Source organism: Diorhabda carinulata, chromosome 5 (genome assembly GCF_026250575.1).
Source record: "Diorhabda carinulata isolate Delta chromosome 5, icDioCari1.1, whole genome shotgun sequence".
Classification (NCBI taxonomy): Eukaryota; Metazoa; Arthropoda; class Insecta; order Coleoptera; family Chrysomelidae; genus Diorhabda; species Diorhabda carinulata.
Window position 1 is genome coordinate 19345657 of NC_079464.1, and position 20110 is coordinate 19365766.

A 20110-nucleotide genomic window follows, 5' to 3' on the forward strand; every position below is an offset into this window, starting at 1 on the left:
GGCCTGGAAGCCATTGCCCCCAAAGGCTCTGAAACAGAAACCAGAGAACTCCTCCGTCTGAACTATGGGCAACAACACGTATAATTGTCCCTGGCATTCCTTAACACATAACTTGAATAGACATTCTTTGGCCATGGAATGGACAAAGCTATGAGGGCTATCAAGCGGTTCTCCTACTGGCCAACACTCAAAAAAGATGTCAGGAAACACATCAAATCATGCCTCTTTAGCGCTACCACCAAGTCAGCGATCAGGCAACTAGCAGCACCGATAGGAGCCAGATATTTCCAAGAGTCCTGAAAGACCATCTTCGACGTTCTGGAACCCTACCAAAAATCTACGAGGAGTTACCGGGAAATACCGCTGCACTACATCTTAAAAAGTCATAGCAGTGGTTCAATTTCTAGAGGACGAAGTCTGCTAAAGATGGAGGTATCAGTAAGCTATGAGTACAGGCAGTGCAGAGGTGGAGTATTCGAAAGGATCGCAATCACATAAGTCAATCCATTTCCCATCTACCACCAGTGGAGACGAGTCTAGGAGCTAAAAGCAGAGACTAGGTACCAGACTGATGAAAAAAAATCCTGTTCAATACAATATTCTTCCGAATAAGGACCCCTTGGCAGCAACTGTACAGACTCCATGCTACCTGTTGCTAAGTTACGAGCTACGTTGGACACTTACCAACCACGACCACTCAACACCCCAGAAAGAGGACTTCAAAGGTGAAAAGGAGATTGAGAGAATCAGGTCTTTTTGGAATAGTAGTAGTGATCTCTTTTATAAGTCAAAATAAATTTAATATGTTGCAGTGTGCTAAAGAACACAAAAAATGGACGCAGGAAGAGAGTTTTATGCAGGGATGAGTCGAAGTTTGAGGTTTTTGTGTCTGTAAAACACGGATGAGGCTTGATGATGATTTGGGGATGTTTTGGAGGAAGGGTGACTGGACATCTTGGTAAAAATTGAAGGGATTTGAAAAAAGAACGCTATAAAAAAATGTAGTACGCCATGAAATTTCTATCTTCCAGCATGATGCATTCCTCGAAGCTGTGCAAAAAGGAATTTGGCACTCACAATCACCCGACCTCAATCCGATTGCTTTGTAGGATAGGAGAATAGGCTGGAAAACGAAAGTAACCAAATAGACGAACCCCGTAATTTTATTTTTTTATTCTTTGGTACACATATTTCGGAAGTGTGATTTTTTAAAGATTTTCTCATATTCGAGCTTGACCTATAACGTTAAGTGACTGAATTCTGGGTAGTGCTCGTTCGATAAATAGATCACCATTATAACTAATCCAGGTCGTCGAACCGCTGGTATTAAAACCGGACACGTTCAATTTGATTTCTTGCATCAGAAAATGATCGATGATATTTCAGCAAATCATTTCGACTTGGTTAAACAGTTTTATGACATCTGGATATAAATAAATTAGAACGTTATGTAATGCTTCGTCAATTCTTGTATATAGGTTAACGATATTGACCAACTTTCGTATACTATTAATACAGGGTGATTCGTTTATCTTCCATACGACACGTTCCTTGAACTTTTAACTAACTGGGTGATAGAATATACATAATCAAGCCGAGGAATTTCACCTGAGAGCATCTATTTTTAACTTTAAAATAAATAAAATATGTGCTTTCCCCTTACAAAAAAAATACCTTCCGGGATATTTGAGAGATTACGACACCGTATCGAGGAAGGATGAATGTTGTTTAATATCAACAAACAAATGATCTTCTTATTATCTAAGAAAGTGTATCTGGTTTGCCTTAAAAATATATGGTGATGGGAGTTATTCAGAACCAGACAAATACGTTATAAAACATGGTACCAAACGTTTTTTTTTATAAATATAGAGAGTGTCTCATAAATATTGTCAAGTTTCCAATATCTAATCATTGTTTATTGCAGACGCAGTAAGTTTATATAATAAATAGGATGAATCGCAATAAATATGAAATATTGGAAACAAAAGTTCAGTAGCGTACTAACGGGGGGGCCCCAAATGTCTCCGCGTTCCCCTGATCAAAAACTAAACAAAAGTTTACGAGTATATATTGAAAAATTCTCAGCCTACTATAGAACCACACAAAATTTCAATGTCAAAATATTTGATTCCTCAACGTATTCTCATCTTAATTGGGTAAATTTATTACAGCGAACCTGCAACGTCTGTAGACCTTTCAAAAAAGTGTTTTTTCTTGCTCTGTAAACCAGACATCCACAGCTTTTATTAACTCTTAGTTGAAAGAAAATTTACGACTTTATAATTTTTTTTCAGTTAAGGAAAGAGATGATAGTCGGACGGAGCCAAATCTGGTGAATAAGGGGGGAGTTCTAGTAATTCAAATCCTAAATCACGAATTTTTTGCTTGGCCACATGAGATATGTGTACAGGGGCGTTGTCCTGCAAAAACAAAACAAATTTGGATAGTTTTCCGCGTATTTTCTCTTTAACTTTTTCCCGTAGTAATGTCGAACAGTAATCTCCAGTTATTGTTCTACCCATATCCAAAAAATCAATCATGATTACTCCATGGCAATCCCGAAAAACTGAAGCAAGAACTTTTACAGTATATTTTTGGACACGAAACTTCTTTGGTTTTGGAGAACCAAAGGGTCGCCACTCCATTGATCGTAAAAATGTACCCAAGTCTCATCCATGGTAATAATTCGGTTTAAGAAGTCTACATCGTTTTCAAATCGAGTACAGATCGAACGCAATGCTTCTGCCCTCACACGCTTTTGGTCAACAAACATTTGGGGATCCATTTTGCAACAATTTTTTTCTCATGTCCAAATTGACGTGAATTATATGATGAACGCGTTCGTATGAAATATTCAGTGCTTCAGATATCCGTTTCAGCCCAATTCGACGGACTGATAAAATCATGTCATGAACTGCATTTGATATTTTCGAGGATTGACCTTCCCGATCGGTCATCATCTTCAGTGGAAAATTTACATCTTTTGATACATGGAACTGGTCTAGGCTAACTAGATATCAATGCATCCTCATAAAAATGTGCTTAGTACCATCGAAGTTTTAAAATTAATGGAAAGGATTACAAGAAGCGAACTTTTGAAGGCGCTCAAATGAGTTGTAATGTCTCATCACCTCTTACTCCTTCTCAGGACGTAAGATAAACTAGTGGTAGCGCAATAAAAAGAAACCAAAATTATGCCTTCGTATGGTTTCCTCTTTGGATAAAAACACAAGAAAAAAGTTTAGGAGCCTTTTTTATGAGAATAGATGACGACAAATCTCTCGCCTGATGGTAAGCGTCACTCTTGACAATAACAGCTTTTTCTCACCAATTCTGAACATTATTAATTTTTATGTCTTCCATTACTCAGTCATACCATCTCTTCCTTGGTCGTCCCTTTCTCTTTTTCCCTATTGGTCTTTTTTGCAACCGTTCTCTATGTAGTCTCTCGACATCTCACTCTCTGTTCCTTAATAAACGAGCTTATTGTAGCTTCTCCATAAAGTTCCTCAAATTCTTTATTAGTTCTTCTCCTCCAGCCTTCTTCTGTGTGTACTCCTTCGTAGAATCCTCTTAGTATATTCCACTCCCATCTTTCAAACACGGCTTCATCTGCCTTTTTTAATGTCACATGAATATGTTGCGGCGGGTTTTATATATTCTTATTTTTGTTTTTCTTGACACGTTTTTCCGAATTATTGTGTTCTTCTACTCCCTTGTTTTCTATTACTACTCCTAGATACCCTGAGATATTAGTTGTTAAATCTCTAAAGAAGTATATTCGTCCTTTCGGCCATCTACACAGAGATGGCAATTAATGAAAGAGAAAACTGGAAAAAATTTATCGGATACTCGCTGGAGTGCTCATTACGAGTAAAAGTTGTGAAAGAAAACAATTGTAAGTAGTTTGGAGCGTTTCCAAGATCCAACAAAAGCAAATCTAGATACAAGATCAGGAGCAAGTCAGGTTCTGCCGGCTGTTTGTGATTTTACCTTTCTAACCTATATACAATTCTGGATTTCTATACTGGAGGAATTAAATTTAGTTCAACAATATTCGCAGTCTTCAAACATAACTTTGGATACAGGAATCACCAAAATAAACGCCTTGAATGAGTATTTAGTGACGGAACCAACGACGATTGTAGACAATGCCAAAAATGCAATGACAAGGACATCAACATCGAGAAAAAAGGAAGATAAAAAGAACGATGCCGGCTGAATCAGCTCATGATACTGGATTATCAATTCACGAAGAAATACGTCGGTCAATGTATGAAAGCATAGATCGATTTATATAAGAATTGTCGTCACGATACGGGGCCATGAAACAAATCAATAATATTTTCAAAACTAAGAAAACAAAGTTTATGCTAGAAACTTCAGTTGACGCTGGCGCTGTAGCAGTTGACAATCCGATACACATTTATGGTGAATTTGACAAGTTTTCCATGAAATAAAAAAGTAAAAGTAGGGATGGGTATCAATACACAAAACATCGATGTTTTTTCATTTAGTGAACATCGATGGTTGATAATCATCGGAAGAAAATCATCGATGTTTTCCTAAAAGAACAAAAAGGGAATAAAAAAACAATCACGATCATATTTTCATGAAAATATTAAAGAAACGTTGTAAATTAACTGATTTTTCTGTTTGTAAATTAACTGATTTTGCGTAATAGCTGATAGGTAAATACAAGTTTTTGTTTCTCTAAAATTCATTGGTAAAGAAAATCCTGAAATTAATTTTCAAAGTCGAAAACGCAACCCAATTATTTTTAATGTGTATTTAGCTATATTACCTAAATAAATCATCTTTAATTTTTCACTCATTATTACCGACTTACTTACTTACAAAAATAATTAGGTTATGAGCTTCAAAGCAAACTTTATTAAAACGAAATAAATTTTCCAATTTAAGTTGTAATAATAGTTAAAAACAAAAAAAAACAATATAAAACAATTGATCAATTTTATTAAAAAGAAAAAATAAATTTGAAATAAAAATATTGGGTTTTTCATTTTCCAGAAAGCAGAGGGTTCTGCTGAATTTTCTCGTTTTGGGAATTTAAGTATAAGTTCAAGAAAATTCTCATCAGAACCATGTAATGTAAACCTGATTAAGACCTCATTACTGATCTGAATTACATCATCATCAGGTTATCCTGACCTATACATTACCTGGTAGCGCAATTACCTGATAAGGTCCTTATCAAGTCGTTACAAAAAATTCTAGTGGGGGCAAGGGTTGATGATAAAAACAATTCCCGTATTTTCGTATTCTTTTCTTTATAAAAACCTCGTACTTATTGTTCATTTTGATTAGTTTAATGAAGACTAATGGATACGTTTCGAGTTGAATACAAAGTAGTTAATCTAAATTTATGTAGCAAGACTTTTTCATTAAAGCGATCATATTAATTAAAGATGCATTTATTCATTCCAACATTCCAAATCTTATCAACCTCTACACTAATGTTGAGTAGTTTTATACCAAGTGATTATTCAATGCTGATAATTACAATGTATGAAGAATTTCAATGTTTATTGCCGGTTATCGCTAGTTCGAACCACTAATCCAATATTCTAATGTAATAAGTACGAGGTGCGATTGAAAAATACAGCGAAAAAACAAAGTTAAATTCGAAATTAATGATCTTCAAAGTATCGTTTGAGACTAAATAATAAACGGAATGATTCTAGCCAGTTCGGATTGTCGATTGCCGATTAATGATGTGAAATTTTCGATCGGACAGGATCAAATCAGGGCTATATATTGGGTGTTTGATCTCTATGAAGCTCCAATCGTGTACTGTAGCCTTGGAAATCGAAGAATAGCTGCTGGATTTCGTTGACGCGGTGATTAGAGCCTTTATAAGGACTCCACCAAGCAGCTGAACCAAACCACCACAGCCAATAAGTACGAGGTGCGATTGAAAGATACAGCTAAAAAAACAAAGTTAAATTCGAAATTAATGACCTTCAAAGTATCGTTGGAGAACCAATAATAAGGAGGGTGGAGAAAATAGTCTAAATGATTCTAGTGAGCTCAGATTGTCTAATTTGATACGACACATCTATGATTACAACAGAATTTGGCACAAGGATTGATGATAACACAGAAAGAAAGGTCATGAATAAATTCATATTCTCCTTTATTTCTTTAGTCAAAAAGTCTTATGTAATCATTGCTGATGAATCGTTCACCCCTTAATTCGGCCTTTAGCTTTGCGAACAAAAACTAGCCGGACCAGGGTCAAATCAGGGCTATATGGTGGGTGTTCGATCTCCGTGAGGCTCCATTCGTGTACAGTAGCCTTGGAAATCGTGGACTGGGGCAATATCATGAAGCAAGCGCCCACTTCGGCTGATTTCTCCGTAATTTTTTGCGATAATTTGTTAACCCAACTGCCTTAGTAATATGGAGCGCGATTTGTTTCCGGTAACTTTGGGTACTGTTAAATGACAAACAAGGCGAGAAGGTTCGTCAGGACTTTTCCTTAATGGAAAAACGCTATCAAAGGAAAAAGTCTCGGAACGCGAGACTCAAAAAAGTCTTTCCAGAAGCCAAATATCCTCTCCACACGGAAGAATAGCTGGTGGATTAAATTGACGCGGTAATTAGAGCCTTCATACGGTCTCAAACAAGCAGCTGAACCCAAAAATAACCGGAATAGCATTGCCATGGGTGGAGCTTTTGTAGTACTGATTTCTGCCTAGCGCAACTCGTCGCCAGTTCAGTGACCGTTTTTGCAAGTGCTGTTTCACTGCTTTTTCGTTTTTTTTATTATGGCAAATTTAAGTGAACAACATGCCGCTCTGAAATTCTGTTTTCTACTCGATAAAAACGCTGCTGAAACTGTTTTAATACTGCAAACTGCTTACAAAGATGATACTATGTGGAAAACTCAAGTGTATGAGTGGTTTTCTCGATTTAAAGATGGCGACATGTCGATTGATGCCAAACCTCGCTCTGGACGTCCATCAACTGCCCAAATTGATGAAAATGTTGAAAGAATTCGAGAGCTCGTGCGCACAGACCGTCGACAGACAATTGAAAACAACACTCGGTTCCGTTGCCCCACGCACCTTACTCACCTGACCTAGCTCCGTGCGACTTTTTCTTGTACCCACGCATGAAAAGGGGCATGAAAGGACGGCGATTTTAAAACATTGAAGATATCAAGACAATAACGAGACAGGAGCTTGCAGCCATCTCTAAAGATGACTTCAAATAATGTTTCAAACAGTGGAAGCACCGCTGGGACAAATGTATTACTTGTAATGTAGAGTATTTTGAAGGGGATAAGGTTGTTTTGTAAATTTGTAAATATATAGCATTTAAAAAATAATTCCGGTTATTTTTGGGTACCTCCTCGTACACCTATATCAGGACTAATCCTGAAACCTCCATATCCTCTATACAAATATCCCTATTCCTTCAAAGATAAACAGTCTTTCTCTTTCTTAAATAACGACTCCTTATTGCAATCCTCGCAATATGCAAATAGTAATACGTCCCACTTGTATTTGTTCAGTACAAGTTTTATGCAATTGAATTTATTAAGGTGGTAATCGCACCTGTTCTTAGAAACATCTGTATATCGATAGTTATAGAAATCGAAATGCGCGTGCTAAAAAATAGTTTAGAAACGACTCATTGTTTTGTTTGCATTTATTAATCTATAAATAAAAGCCTATTCATTAAACAGGGAACCGGCCTAGGTGTTTACATAATATTTTATAAATATCTATGTTAATATAATCGATAATTATTTGAGTTTTATTGAAATCATTATATTTATTTAAAATCTATTAATTTCATCGTTTAATTATCATACAGCGTAGTAGGTTCTTTCGATACATAACCTATGAGGGATATTCAGATGGCAAGGAAAGTTTTGGGAAAAAAGTACGAGGATTATCCCAAAAGTATCATGCACAAAAAAAATATTTATTTTTCTTTCAAATCAATCTACTTTTAGTTCCATGCCTGCAGATGGAACGGTCTTTGCCTTCTTTGGAGCCGTTTTTCCCTTTTCAATCCATTGTTTTGATTGTTCTTTTGATTCGGGTGCGATGTGATGGACCCACGTTTCATCCTTGCTCTGTGAAACACAACCAAGAACTCGATGGAAACATTTTCATGACGCTGTTTTTGTTCCGTTGTGAGCAAACGCGGCACAGCTATCTCATGTCCAATAAGCAGTTTTTGAAATGCTTACTATGTCTGCAAGTTTGTGCACTTTCAATCGACGATCATCATCATCAAGGGAAATTGAAATTCTACTTTTCTATCATACGAATTGAGGCACTTGGCAAGATTTTTTTCATACAATCATCTACTATCTCATTCAATCAATGTCTATGTATAGTCTAGTCTAGTCTCATCAGCATAATGTGACTAATTTTAGCCATATTATTGAAATAAGCTAAATTTGATAATAACCACGTACAGGGTGGCTCATAAAAGGATTATATTACAAAAAAATTATAACAAAAAATATAACAAAATATAAAATTTTTATAAATTTGAACGATCTTTTGTTAATAAATACAAAATTTATGAATTCTAAGCAATTCAATTGTCAACGTGAATGCTAGAGGGCGTTGTTTCGTATATTTTGGATATTGTGGATTCTCTTGACAGTTGCCTACCCGGTGCAATTCAACGCACAAGACGTAGCACTTTCAGAATAATATTTACTTAACTTTGCACCGGTTTCTTTGTTTTCCACTAAAACAATCGAAATTCTTTTTTCTTCCAATGTTTTCTTAACAACGAAACAGTATAAAAACTAATTTATTTGTCAGATTGCTGTGATATATAGGGAGAGAACATTAACACATCATGTTAATTAATAATGTGTCTATTAATACGAGACATTGTTTGTACTAACGACTAACTATATCGATTAACTTCTTATCAAACCACCCTGTATGTTATCTAACGCCTGACAAACGAAAAATGATGTAACTTCCAGTATCTTTCACACTATATTTCCTAATATCTTGATGGTTTCCTTGGATTTGAATTGAGGACTTAATTTTACTACTTGTGGTAACTAGGGGTTATATTATTGAATAGCCCCTGTAAAATATTAGTACTCGCCATGATAATCACGTTTTTAGTACAAACAGTCGCTGTCGATTAAATTCGAATATTTTCATAACCGATAACGTGGCTGATTAATTTCATATTTATTTTGTTATAATTATTAAATAAATGTATATAAAGCAAAATCGTAAAAAAATGTGTCTTTACCTTGAATACGGATGGTGTACCCCAAATATTTTTCAGTTTTCTATCTATCCTAGAGAAGGGATCACCTTTTTTAAATCACCCTGTATAATATACGCTTTTTAAGGTAAGCGAAGTTTAATAACAAAATTTGAAATATAAATAGAGTATTGAAGTGTGCATGGAAGTGTATTGTGTAAATATTTGGCTATCAAAAGATAAACAGGAAATATTAAAAACAGTATATCAATAAAAAAACGGGTTATAATCAGTGTACTTAATGGCGATATATATTATCGGAAATAAAAGCGATTAACATACTTCATTTATCGATGTTTCTAATTAAAATATTAGAAATACAAAAGATCTTAACATTTAATTGAGTTCAGAAAATGAATTATAGTCACACGCTCGCCGTCAAAAAATCTGTAGCTTCCATCCTTTTTTTGATTTTAGCATCTCAAAGCCATTACTAATAGCTCTATAATGAGTTGGATTATCTGGCAAATCGTAGACGGGTTGCGGTTAATTTGGAACCAGTAGGGAGTTTTTTTGGATCAAGGTTAGTTGCCTTGAGTTTTCTTCTCACTGTCCAGCAACTTCTCACGTTATTCTGAGCTCTTGTTGGAGTTGGAGTCATATCTTTCGGACGTGTATCTCACTGTTTACACTACCACTACACCAACACTCACAATTACACAATATGACGCGCGTTTCGATAACCAAGTTATCGTCTTCAGAGACTGAAGGTAAACTAGGTTAACTTATTGGTGGGTAGAAAGATTCGTTGTGTATATTTGGATGGGATGAGGATTTTTTTATAGAGATGAATATTCATTGGAATTGGTAGAAGACAAAAAAGCTTCAGCCTAAAAAACAAACGGTTCCATTCAAATGTAGGAATTTTTTGTTTTTTTTTTTGTGTTTCTTCTGCTTTTTTGGTGCCTGACGCGTTTAATTTGGTGAAAGTTTGTTTTTCTAGATCAATTTGATTAAAAAATGAACTTTTCTCTATTTTCATTAGTCATAAAATGGGTTTTCCGGGTTCAATTTGGTCAACAACTGTTTCTATGTCCTATTCATTTCCATTTAACTTTCTTCTTTCGTTTTTTTCGTATATATCAGGATTATGATTAACACTGAACTCAGTAGTCCCCTTCGTTTTATACCTAGTTTAGAATCTTCTTTTTTGTTTAATTTGGTATAATTTGGATTTTCAACTCCCAATGTAATAACAAAATTAAGTTTTATACATGAATTTGGTCTAAGCTTATAACTGTTTTAATTGGTCAAAAAAGGATTTTTCCAAGTATATTTTGGTTAACAATTTTTTCATATCCTATTTGTTTTCATTTGACTTTGGTTTTCACTCTATTTCATGAATTATGATTTTGATTAACAACGTACTCAGTACGTCCTCCATCTTCTTTTTGTTTCCTTCTTAGTTTAATTCAGTAAAATTTAGTTTTCTTAACCCAATTTAATTAGAATTTGGCTTTTCTAGATCAATTTGATCAAAAGTAAACTTTCCTCTTTTTTCATTAGTCATAAAATAGAATTTTCCAAGTTTAATTTGGTGAAATTTCGCTTTTCTTGACCCAATTTAATTAAAATTAGGTTTTTCTAGATCAGTTTGAAAAAAATAAACTTCCTCTATTTTCATTATGCACCAAATGGATTTTTCCAGTTTAATATGGTAAAATTTGACTTTTCTAAACCCAATTTAATTAAAATTTGGTTTTTCTAGATTTATTTGATTGAAAAATAAACTTTTCTCTATTTTCATTAGTCATAAAATGGGTTTTCCGAGTTCAATTTGGTCAACAACTATTTTTATGTCCATTTAACTTTTTTATCGTTCTTTTCGTAAATTATCGATCAACACTGAACTCCCCTCAGTTTTATACCTTCTTTAGACATTTCTTCTTAGTTTAATTTGGAAAAATTTTACCCAATTTAATTAAAATCTGATTATTCTAGATCAATTCAATGAAAAATTGACATTTAATTGGTCAAACAATGGGTTTTAATTTGTTAACAACTATTTTTATAAATTATTTTTTTTTTTCGTTTTACTCGCCCCTGTTGTAATAAAGTCTCCCGATTGTATATCATCTTTTCCCACTCCAATTCAACTCCTCGTTGTTGTTGCTACCAGTCTTAATGTAAATACGTAGTCATACATACTTTTTCTATTACAAAAGCCACTTTGTGACTCTTCTAACTGGTTTTTTAACATTTCCCTTAATTGGCTTCACTTAATATTCGTTTGCTTTCTATTTCACTTTGAAGTGTTTTAACATGATTTTCAGGTCTATTTAAAGTTATCTAATTATCTCCTAATTTTAGTTTTTTTTTTCAACTTTACTTCATTAAAACTAATTTCACGTATTCCAATATATATTCAGGATTGCATTGAAGAAATAAAACTTTAAAAACATAGGTAGATGAACTTTAAGTATTTTGTTTATTAATATTGGGATATATTTAAATTTCGTTTGTTATTAAATATATATCCAAATAAACCATCTTACTGTATTTAATCAAACAGAAAACCACGAAAAATATACATTCAAAGATTCTTCGAAACCAAAAGTGTTTGTTTTAAAATTGACTGCATATTTTAAATATTTAAATGATTATTCGTTTTTAATACTTTTTCCAAAAAAAATATTGTTTATATGTCAGTTTGTAAGTAAACAAAAAACACCTGGTCAAAAATTCTCAATGACTTATTTCGCATATTTATTAGAATACGTCGAAATAGTCCCGCCTACAAAGATCAATTTACATTGCCTTTTGAGGTTATGATTGTTTAAAACAATTCGTTTATAATATAGTTTCGTATATAAATCAGCAAATTTATCAGATTTATTATATAACTTGGAACAAGAATTGTGAGTAATGGTTATTTTTAACTAACACACAATGTAAATTACGAACCTAGGTCCTCGACCAGCCTCAACATTACGCCGCCAATGTGGACATCTCCTTTTACGCGAATCAACCTTTCCGTTTGAAGATCCGTGACAAAAACTCGAAGGTCCCATGTGCCATCTCCTACGACTTGTCCGTTCGCAAACATATTTGTTTTTTTTATATATTTAATAATTAACACTTCACTTTCACGAGTACTTATTTTTTAGGTTAGAATTCACAAAATCACATATTTTTCACGCATCACGCAAATTTTGGAAGACTGGAAATGTGGAGCAAACGCTCACTAACAAGCCAAATGAAAATTGAAAATGAAAATGGGAGATAAAAGAGAGAATAATACTTCAGATAACGAGCTTGCGCGTTTCGTATCACTTCAGGTCCGTACTTAGAAATTAAATACAGTATTTAAAATATTTTTTATGGAAAATGTTTTTATTTTTTATCCAATTACTCTTTATTATTTTATTATTTTCATAACTTCATATAAAACAAGTTTGCGTATTTCGTAAAGCTTCAGGTCCGTATTTAGATACTAAACGCAGTTCGTAATCAGAATTTTATATAAAAAAATGTTTTTGGCCTGTTTTATTTTTCTATCGAAATATTGTCTGTTTTATTATTTTGTCTAATTTAAAAATTTTTTTGACTATAAAAAATCCAAAAACAATTAATTTTTCTATTTGTTTCTGAAAACTGTACTTAAAATTTTTTTTGGAAGAATTTTTTTCGGAAAATACATACAAAAATGAACAATTTGAAAAATAAAACTATTGATTATTATAATTTGAGCAATTTTGACGAATTATACAAGATTTGAAAAAGTAAAGATTTTTGTAATTTTTTCTGAATGAATAATTTTTTATAACCAAAAATAAGATGGACCCCACTTTCCATTAAAAACCTTGGTTTAATTCACCTCCCTACTTACCGATTCAGTACCAACCTTTTTTTACGGAAATAACCATAGAAAAAATATTAAAGATAGAGTGGCATATAAATGAAATTATACTATTGGACGAGAGAGAAAGAGCATCGGTTTAGCACAATGTATCTCTCTCCACTTGCCAATAAATTCAAAACTTATTATTGTCTTCTTTTGACATTCCCACCACTTCGACGTCATTTCGATCCAATCAGAATACCTCGCTCTCTCTATCTATAATATTTTGTGTAAATAATTCAGTTCTGTTTGTTTGACAGATGAGAGAAAAGATTGAGGTTAAATTCTTTTTTGGTTGATGCCTTTGTGTATTCTAGTTATTATTGCCTAAAATATCAGATAATTTGAAATCATTGAATTTTATCAAAATCAGATGAATTGAGATATGTACCTCTCTACTCACAGAATCAATACCAACCTTTTTTTCACGGAAATAACTCGGTTCAGTTTATTTGACAGATGGATGAAAAGTTTGAGGTTAGATTTACTTGTTTTTTGATTGGGGCACAGTAGTTAAGGTATGGGAATTTATTATTTATATTTCACTTTCGTATTGACAAGTGCGAGTGGCATAAATCACAGAGTTTGCGCGTTTCGTGCCGGTTCAGGTCCGTATTTAAAAATCAAAAGAATATTTTCTTAAATTTTTTGATTTTATTCAATCATTTTTTATAACAAAATTATTTTTTCTCTATTTTATTGTTTTGATTGCTTTTTATTTATAATAAACGAATTTACACCTTTTGTAACGATTCAGATCCGTACTTAAAAATTAATTGAATATTTTTTTTAAATTCCTTTTTTTTAAATCACTTTTTATCAGATTAATTTCTGTTTTTTTTATTTTGATTGCTTTTCATTCATAAGAAACGAATTTACGTTTTCGTATCGGTTCAGGTCCGTATTTAAAAATTTAATGCAGTTGAAATATCATTTAAAAAAATGTTTTTGTTTTTATCCGATCACTTTTTATGCTACAATCTATTTTTATCTATCTTATTATTTTTATTTGGAATGAGGCTGAGGATTGAGGTATATGAATAAAAAACAATTTCCATGCAGTCATTTTATAAAATATAGTGAAATAACTACCGAAACATAATAAATATAATAACAGTAACTATTTAATGACATAATTGTTGATAAAATAATAAAATTTTCATTATTACCTACCAATTATTATTAAAAAAATCTAAAACAATTTTTGAAAACATAACCTCAATAAAAATTTAAAAATTAAAAATATTCTGGAATTTACATTGTGTCAGGTTGCCGATTGATCTTCCGTTGGTAAACCTAGACCGTTATAATAAACCAGAGCTTTTCTAACAAAATCGGGTCTGATATTATACAGGGGATGGGTTGACATCTAAAATGGAAAATAGTTTCAACACATGTTCATAGTGTAATTAGAGTTAATTGAAGCTAAAATAACTTGTGGATTATTTTCATACAATATTTGTAAATATCTCATATTTTTAGAAAAAACAACCAGAGAATCATAATTTGGTTCGATATTGATGATATCATAGTAGAATATTAAAAAAAAATGATGAAAACATAATATTCGCAATTATGAGCTGAATTGGACATTCCGTTAGAAAATTCATAGGAAAAAGAAAAGAACTAGGAATAAATTGAAGGGAACGATGAGTAATAGCTTACGTTCCATTGGATCATGGTTCTAAATCAATGATCCCATCAAACCATTAATGTTGCATCGTAGAAGATTGTATTCCTTGGAAAGAAGAAAACTAAACTGACAATAATATTGAAAATTTAAAGTTTGTATTGTAAAGGGAAGCACCGAAACCCCAGGAGACTTTAACGAGTTGTTGCGTTGAAATTTGGAGGAATAGTTGTTTCTAGATGTCAAAATGACAGATCGACATGACTTGCTAAGGTTTTTTTGTAATGTAAGTGGTAATGATTTTCGAGTTTTTTTACAGAAATTTGTTAATGCCCCCCGAGTGTAATTTTATATACAATTCATATCCATGACTTTTTGGGTTCTAATTGGTTAAAAAATAGTTCTAGCTTTTGTTTTATCAAAAATTGGCTTTTTTGGTATGTTTTTTCAAATATAGATCTTTTATGGGATGATTTGGTCAAAAATTGAATTTTTTTAGTTCTAATTGGTTAAAATGTAGTTTTTTGAGTTCAATCTTGCTTGTCATGGCCTAATTAAACCGAAGTTGTAAGTATCTTAGATAATATAGTCTAAAAAGGCACTTCTAAGGTCCAATTGGTATAAAAATAATTTTTTTAGTACAATTTAGCAAAAAATAGACTTTCTTATTGCTAATTGCTTAACAAAATAGTTTTTTGACTTCAATTTGGTCGAAATTTTCCTTTGTTTTGTACAATTTAATGAAAAATTGGCTTTTCTTGAATTATTTCGGTCAAAATGGTATCCTCTTAGTTTTAATTGGTAAAAAATGGCTCTTCAGTTTAATCTGATTAAAAATTGGCTCTCCTCCAAATTGAATTTGGTATAAAAGACTTTTCAGAGTTTTATTAAGCCAAAAATAAAATTTTTCATTGCTAACTGTTGAAAAAAATGGTTTTCAACTTTAAATTGCTCAAAAATTTGGTTTTGGTTGCTAATTGTTTCAAAAAATGTTTTTATCACTTCATATTTTTATTGACCCATGATTAGCGGTCATTCTTTACCACTTGGAATGGGGTGTTTTTATCTATTTGGTCCATTGATTTGTCAATTGGTTAAACGATAGTTTTTTCGAGCTATTTATTGGTTTGAAGTGCCGATAAACAAAATACGGTCAGTCATAATAACAATTTTGTCAACCACTGCTATAAAATGGATCTGAAACCTCGTTAAAGTCTCCCAAGGTAAAAATACAATCCTCAATTATCAATATTTTCAACTATATCACATTCATTTTACTTGTCTCGAAACAATTTTGATGTTATTTGTGCAGTTTTTTCTCAATTCGGTATCTTTTCTTCTAGATATGAATCTTTCCATTGGAGTTCGGCACCTAAATTAATTCTTTTTAATTTGGGGAGGTCACTTCGGACACTTACCACTTCGTTATGTTTGGATCCTAATATACTGGTAGTATCTACGAAACGTTGGGATAGTGAAAGGCCACTTATGGTATAACAAGTATGATATAGATCCCTATTCCTTCCGGGTTTATCTAAAAGTCCTCCATTCGGGTTCTGACAACACACAAGGAGGTATTCTTGCAAAGAACCATTATCAAACAAGTGTTTCTTCGGTGTATTTCCAGCTATAAGATAGATAGACGTTAATAAATAAGTTAAGTTACATTTGAACTACTTTGCATATGTAATACCCTGTATAAAGTACTAATAAATATATGGTGGACATTTAATTATGAAAATGTTTAATTACCAGCGTGAAGAAGAGAGTAAATTAAAGGGAAAGCTCCTCCTTGCCAAAAGGAATAACAACCATCGACTAATTTATTTGTTCTACCTTGAAATCCACCTTCTAGTTTCATTTGTTTTTGTACCAGCCACCTCTGGAACACAAGTATAACAAATAAAAGAGGAATTGGGATTGGCTCGGATGGAAAATGGGGAAAATTATTAATAAATATTGTTTACTAGTAATGTTTATCAATTTACTAAAATAATTTTACATTTGTTTTTATTTATTAATTATTAGTTTATTTTTATTTTAAAAATAACTATATTTTGTTTCATAGGGTGAAGTAGAGATAAATTGTTTAAATATAAGAGGGTATGCATTTCTGTACACACTGAAAGTTAAAATTGGGGTCAATGTAATTCGATGATCTTTTCATCCTGATATTTCAAAAATATTGAGATAATTGACCGATCAAACTGTTTGTACTTTTTTAATTTTCAATCAACTTGGTCAAAAAGTGGTTTTTTCGAAAATCGTTTGGTCAAAACGTAGCTTGTCTGGCCTAATTCACGAAAAAATTGACCTTTCTTAGATTAGTTTGGTTAAAAATAGTCTCATTGTAGTTCAAATTGGTACGGTTCGTTTTTTTGATATAATCTGGTCACAATTACTTTCATTTATTTTAATTGGTTAAAAAAATGGGTTTTCAAGTTTATTTTAGTCAAAAGATCTGGACTTTCTCACCATTAATTTAGTCAAAAATGGTTTTTTTTGGGTCCTGATTAGTTACGAAACTCATTTTTGAATTGGAAATGGTAGAAAATTTGCTTTTTTGGAACTAAATTTAGTCAAAAATTATCATTTCTGGCCTAATTTAATGTAAAATTGAGCTTTCTTGGTCAATTCCAATTGAAGGTTAGGATTTTCTTCAATTTGATCAAAAATTGACCTTTTTTAACTCAAAATGAGTTTTTCTTAGTTTTAATTGGTTACAAAAAATTTTTTTAGTTCAAAACAATAAAAAATTTGCTTTTTTGAGTTCAATTCTGGCACCATTTCCAAATACCAATGATCATTAAACACAGTGTTTTCTCTCTTATCCATTTTTTACATAATATACCATTTCCATATCCTTACAGATTGTATCCAAATTTTTCTTTTTAAATATACACAACTTCATCAAAACCAATATGTTCTGTAACCTAAAAACCTAAGAGACTTTAGACTTACCAATAAAGCTTTTTCATCAACTAAATGGCCTTTATTCAATATAACTAATGCAGCTAATCCACAAAATGCGTAACCTCCATGAGCTTCCATACCGGGACATCCAGAGAAACCACCTTCATAAGTTTGACAACTGAAAATTGAGAAATAGAAGGATTTTTAAGAAAAAATTATCATTTAATTACCTAACTATCCATTCAGCGGTATTCCTGAATAGTTCTGGTGTCATTATACCTGTGAGACTGGCGATTGAAAGGGCACAATAAGCTCCACGGATATCAATTTCTCCATTCTCGTGCATTTCAAAAGATCCATCCGGTTGCCTCACACTCCATAAAAAGTCTTGTAATTTTTTACTGATAACAAATAAATTAATACACACAAAATATGGTAACAAATATATTAATTAATGTAATATAAAATAAGTTACTTACCGATCAATCACATTTAAAGCTTCTTCAGTTCCTAAAATGACTAACGCGTTAACTGCTGCATATGTTGTTGCTAAATGGGGTATTTGACCAGGTCCACCACCGAATCCTCCTTTCGGACTTTGACATCTACAAGATTACAAAATTATAATTTTCTATTGGAATAAAAAATAATTATTTTCCATACTTTGCTAAAAACCTTGCAACTGCTCTTTTTCTTCTATTATCCAATTGTATTCCTATTAGAGATAAAGGATGTAAAATCCAATAGCACAACCACGGTCTACTAGCATCTAAAACCTGATAGAATCCACTGAACAGAGGTTTAACTTATAAAAATTGGAAAATGCTCATTATGTTTAAATTTCCCATAATTGTTTAAACTTCACTTTGGGTATGTTTAAATGTAGAAAAATTACATGTATTCATAAATTGAGAAATAATTATATAAATTAAATAATAACTAAATAAAATAATGCCCCACTTTCCCCTATACAAAATAATTTAAATACAAAAAGTACATTTCTGTGTTTTTTTTTGGTGAAATGAGATACGGGAGTGGAGAAAGAGAACAGTGGGAAGAGTAAGATACAAGAAATTGGAAGGAAATAGTAAAAAAAAATCGATAATTATGTTTCAAATTATACATACCTCGTAAGACGACGAAAGATAAGTTATACTATCATATAAAAAATTCCTGTGTTTTTCTTTAAGAAGTTCGGGTAAATTTTTATTAACCTTTAATTTTGTATGTAAGTCCTCGTATTTTCGTAAAACTAATTTTTCAACATCGATCTGAAATCCACAATTCCAACCAAACAAATTTTTAGGTTACATTTGATTTTACCTGCTCATCTGAAGTTTTCGTTGGGCAGTTTTCAAAATTGAGCGTTTGTTTTCTTATTGTAGATATAGGACGCAAATTTAACTCCATATTCTGACATAAATTAACTTATAACTTGATCTTCTATATATGAAATTAGACGTAAAGCGCAAGTTAAACAATTTATACACTATTTACTTCTTCTTCTTTATGTATTATAGATTATTTCCTTGTCCAAGATAGGATTTTAGATCGAATTTTAAACATACTATGCTAATTTAATAGTATCTGATATGTGAAAAATATAGATAAAAAAGTACATATCAACAGATAATTGGAACCTTATCAAAAGGAAAAAAATAATTAAAGACTATAAAAGAAGATAATTATAAACATAGACATAGTAAAACTAGACTGGACGTCATATAATTTTTATATTTTAAAGTAGTACCAAGTTTAGCCACTAGTTTAAAGTAGAGATCATAGACAAAGTAATACTAGACTGCGCTTTTAATAAAATTCGTTTTCTATTAAAATGAGATATAACAAAAACTTAGGAAAATAAATGTAAACTTCTTTATTTAAGAATAAACTGGAACTATCAACTTGTTTTATGACGTCACACTTAACCAGCCGATATGTTCACTTTACTTAAGCATGATGAAATGCGAAAAATCGTCTAATCGACATTCACTGACTTACGGCTGCTAGACTCTTACTTTATATATTAAAACCACCTTCTGGAACCTTTGAATTATCAAAACAATCACAAAGATTTAATAGGCCATCCAAGAAATATCCGGCACACCAGCCAAAGCTTCGATAACATATTAGAATAGGACCGGCTTCACGATCCATATCAGTGGTCAAGCTCGATTTAATGATGAATCAAGTCGTTGGAAATTGTAGGTGTAATTTGGAAACTGAGACAAATCTAATTGAAAAGTTAGAATGTTAATGCGAATGAAAATTAATAAAGGAGCTATGAAAATATTGCTGAGAATCTGAATTTTTATAAAATATATCACTTCTAGACTCTATACTCCCCACTCCTTATGATTTCTTAGCTTTAAACTGAATTATATGTATACTAAAAAGTACTTGACATCTACCGAAAACTTCAAATTCACTTGGAACTTCAA

General features: G+C 32.0%; 2 protein-coding genes across 2 annotated transcripts in view; both read right to left on the minus strand.

The window, feature by feature from the left end:
- Window positions 1–12556, minus strand: part of LOC130893825 (unc-112-related protein-like) — a 42372-nt gene extending 29816 nt beyond the window's left edge. The window contains exon 1 of the mRNA XM_057800231.1: window positions 12190–12556. Within this exon, the coding sequence (XP_057656214.1) occupies window positions 12190–12331 (142 nt within the window). The 5' untranslated portion in view covers window positions 12332–12556. The remainder of the gene's footprint in view (window positions 1–12189) is intronic.
- Window positions 12557–14177: 1621 nt separating this feature from the next.
- On the minus strand, window positions 14178–19753 carry LOC130893640 (protein farnesyltransferase subunit beta). The gene is made up of 9 exons (XM_057799897.1): window positions 18993–19753; window positions 18797–18940; window positions 18333–18445; window positions 18149–18274; window positions 17900–18070; window positions 17718–17847; window positions 16509–16638; window positions 16175–16383; window positions 14178–14495 (listed from the first exon to the last, which is right to left on the minus strand). Exons 1-9 carry the CDS (start codon window positions 19077–19079, stop codon window positions 14391–14393), a joined length of 1215 nt encoding a protein of 404 aa, XP_057655880.1. The 5' UTR covers window positions 19080–19753; the 3' UTR covers window positions 14178–14390.
- Between the last annotated feature and the right edge of the window lie 357 nt (window positions 19754–20110).